This window comes from Montipora capricornis, chromosome 8 (genome assembly GCF_036669925.1).
Source record: "Montipora capricornis isolate CH-2021 chromosome 8, ASM3666992v2, whole genome shotgun sequence".
Taxonomy (NCBI): Eukaryota; Metazoa; Cnidaria; class Anthozoa; order Scleractinia; family Acroporidae; genus Montipora; species Montipora capricornis.
In genome coordinates this window covers 12,438,960-12,441,459 of record NC_090890.1, presented here as the reverse complement: position 1 = coordinate 12,441,459, position 2,500 = coordinate 12,438,960, and the positions used below count along the sequence as shown (strand labels likewise).

Sequence of the window (2,500 nt, the reverse complement as noted above, 5' to 3'; positions counted from 1 at the left end):
TAACATGCCGATATGAGACATTATAAGCCAATTGTACCTGGTAGATAACTAAAAATCTAATAAAATGATAGAGCAATCGTTGAGTACCGGCAGCCATGACGGCGCATACATTAAGTAGGTTTTCTATCCTTTAACTGGAAAGTCACAGCTGCCTGGTCTGCTCCTACGTGGTAAATTTGACGGTCGTCAGCATACATAGACAAATTCGCTGTTAGGCAGTAGGACAGGTAATTCTGGAAAACATTCCGTAACAACGGGCCAAGCGCGGAACCCTGAGGACAGCCACGACTCACGTAACGGCTCGAACTAACATGACAGCCGAACTTTACTTGATATTTCCGTTCATTTAAATTGCTGTTTAAAAGTTGAATAGCGCTTTCCTGAAAACCGTACGCTTCAAGCTTGCTCAGAAGTAGTGGTGCGTGTAACGTGTCAAATGCCTTTGATCATCCTTGGGAAACTTGGCTGCCCAGCGAAATTCACCACCCTCATCAGACTGCTTCATGATGACATGACTGGAGAAGTGCTGTCCTACGGCGAATCCTCTGAAAGATTTGATATCTCAAATGGAGTGAAACAACGATGCGTGCTCGCTCCAGTGTTACTCAACCTCTACTTCCCACAAGTGATACTTCATGCCACCAGAGATCTGGATCTGGGCATCTACATCCATTACCATCTCGATGGGTCACTGTTTGATCTGAGGCGTCTGACAGCAAAGACGAAAACGCTGGAGAGGTCACTAGTTGAAGCGCTGTTTGCCGATGACTGTGCTCTTATGGCCCACAATGTACACCATCTGCAGGTAATTGTTGACGTATTTTCTGAAGCTGCAAAACATTTGGGCTTAACGATCAGGCTCAGCAAGACAGAGGTCCTTCTCCAGCTTGCACCAGCGACCCGTCTTCAACAGCCTTGTATCACAATCGATGGCACTCAGCTACAGAATGTCGAGTCATTCAAATACCTATGGAGCACCATCTCCAATGAAGGGACTCTGGACAGGGAAATTACAAACAGGATTCAGAAAGCTAGCTAGGCTTTTGGCAGACTTCGTATCAAGGTCTTACAGCACAAAATCATCTCTCTCTCTCTACCAAATTCAAGGTCTACAACGCAATAGTTCTTCCATTACTGCTGTACGGCTGTGAAACCTGGACTCTTTACCGAAGGCATCTAAGAAAGCTCGAGCAGTTCCACACACACTCACTGCGCTCCATTATGCGGATACGCTGGCAAGATCGCGTCTCGAACCAAGAAGTTCTAGAGAGGGAAAGTACGACCAGTATCGAGACTATGGTGCTCAAAGCCCAAGTACGCTGGACTTGCCATGTTATCCAAATAGACGAATCCAGGATTCCTCGCCAGCTTTTCTACGGAGAGCTATCTCAGGGCAGACGCAACCAAGGCCGACCCAAGAAGAGATACAAGGACAACCTCAAGTCCAACCTCAAATGGGCAGGAATTCAACCGAAGGAACTGTAGACTGCCGCAGCCAATAGATTTGGATGGCGAGCGACTGTCCAGAGAGCTGCTAGAAACTTCGAGCTCGACCGCCGTCTGTATATTGCAACAGCTAGGGATCACCGTAAAAGAACAGCGAAGGCTCCAATCACAACTGGTGGCACACCATGCCCGATCTGTGGCCGTGTATGTACCTCGGACTTTGGACTTCAGAGCCACATGCGTGTCCACCGTTGACACTTGTTCATTTCTACTTGTTCATTTCAACTATACAACTGATGGCTTCAAACAAGAGACTATCAGGTGAGAGAACACATCCCCGTGCCCTATGATAATCTTTTTCAATCTATTTTAAGCTTCGCCGCCACGCTGTGAAAGTCATTTTTAGTTTCGTCCCCATGGTCAGAGGATCAGATGCCATTGTGAAGAAACTTGCAAAGACTTTTCTCGCCGTCGCATGATCCAGTGAGATACTAAATCGAAATTTGAAGATTTTTCGAAGCTCGAAATTTCAGCATCTTCCTCAAAAGAGCTCGCATCCCCACTTTCTGTTGATTAGACATCGACCTTCATCGGATTCAGCTATGTACAGCATGGACCAGTTTTCTCTAGGTGGACGGGAACTTTTCCCACTCTTTTCAAAATCAAAGTTTTCAGATTCATCGACCAACTCGATGTCTACTACAGATGCCATTTTCTCAAAGCAGAACAACAAAGCGGTCATTACGTCATTACAATTGATCAATCAGGTGTCTTTCCTAAAATAGCCTCTCAGCTTGACTGCGAGCTAAAATTAGATTGAAAAAGATTATCATGGGAAGAGGCCCATGTATGGGGGATGTGTTCTCTTACCCTCATACACCTTATTCCAAAATGGCCGCTGATTTATGCGGATACAAATTGGCTCTTGTTGCCTCGTTCAAGATAATATATTCTTATGAATTTTAAGCTTAAGAACAAGGCATCAAGGGCTTATTTGAATAAAAACAAAAGAATATTTAAATGGCGGCCATTTTGGAATAAGGTGTATAGTCTC

At 45.1% G+C, this 2,500-nt stretch overlaps 1 protein-coding gene across 1 annotated transcript; it reads left to right on the top strand.

Annotated features, from left to right (window-relative positions):
* The first annotated feature begins 511 nt into the window (after window positions 1-511).
* LOC138013681 (uncharacterized) lies at window positions 512-1,039 on the top strand. The gene has a single exon (XM_068860767.1). It carries the CDS (start codon window positions 512-514, stop codon window positions 1,037-1,039), a length of 528 nt encoding a protein of 175 aa, XP_068716868.1.
* Window positions 1,040-2,500: the final 1,461 nt, after the last annotated feature.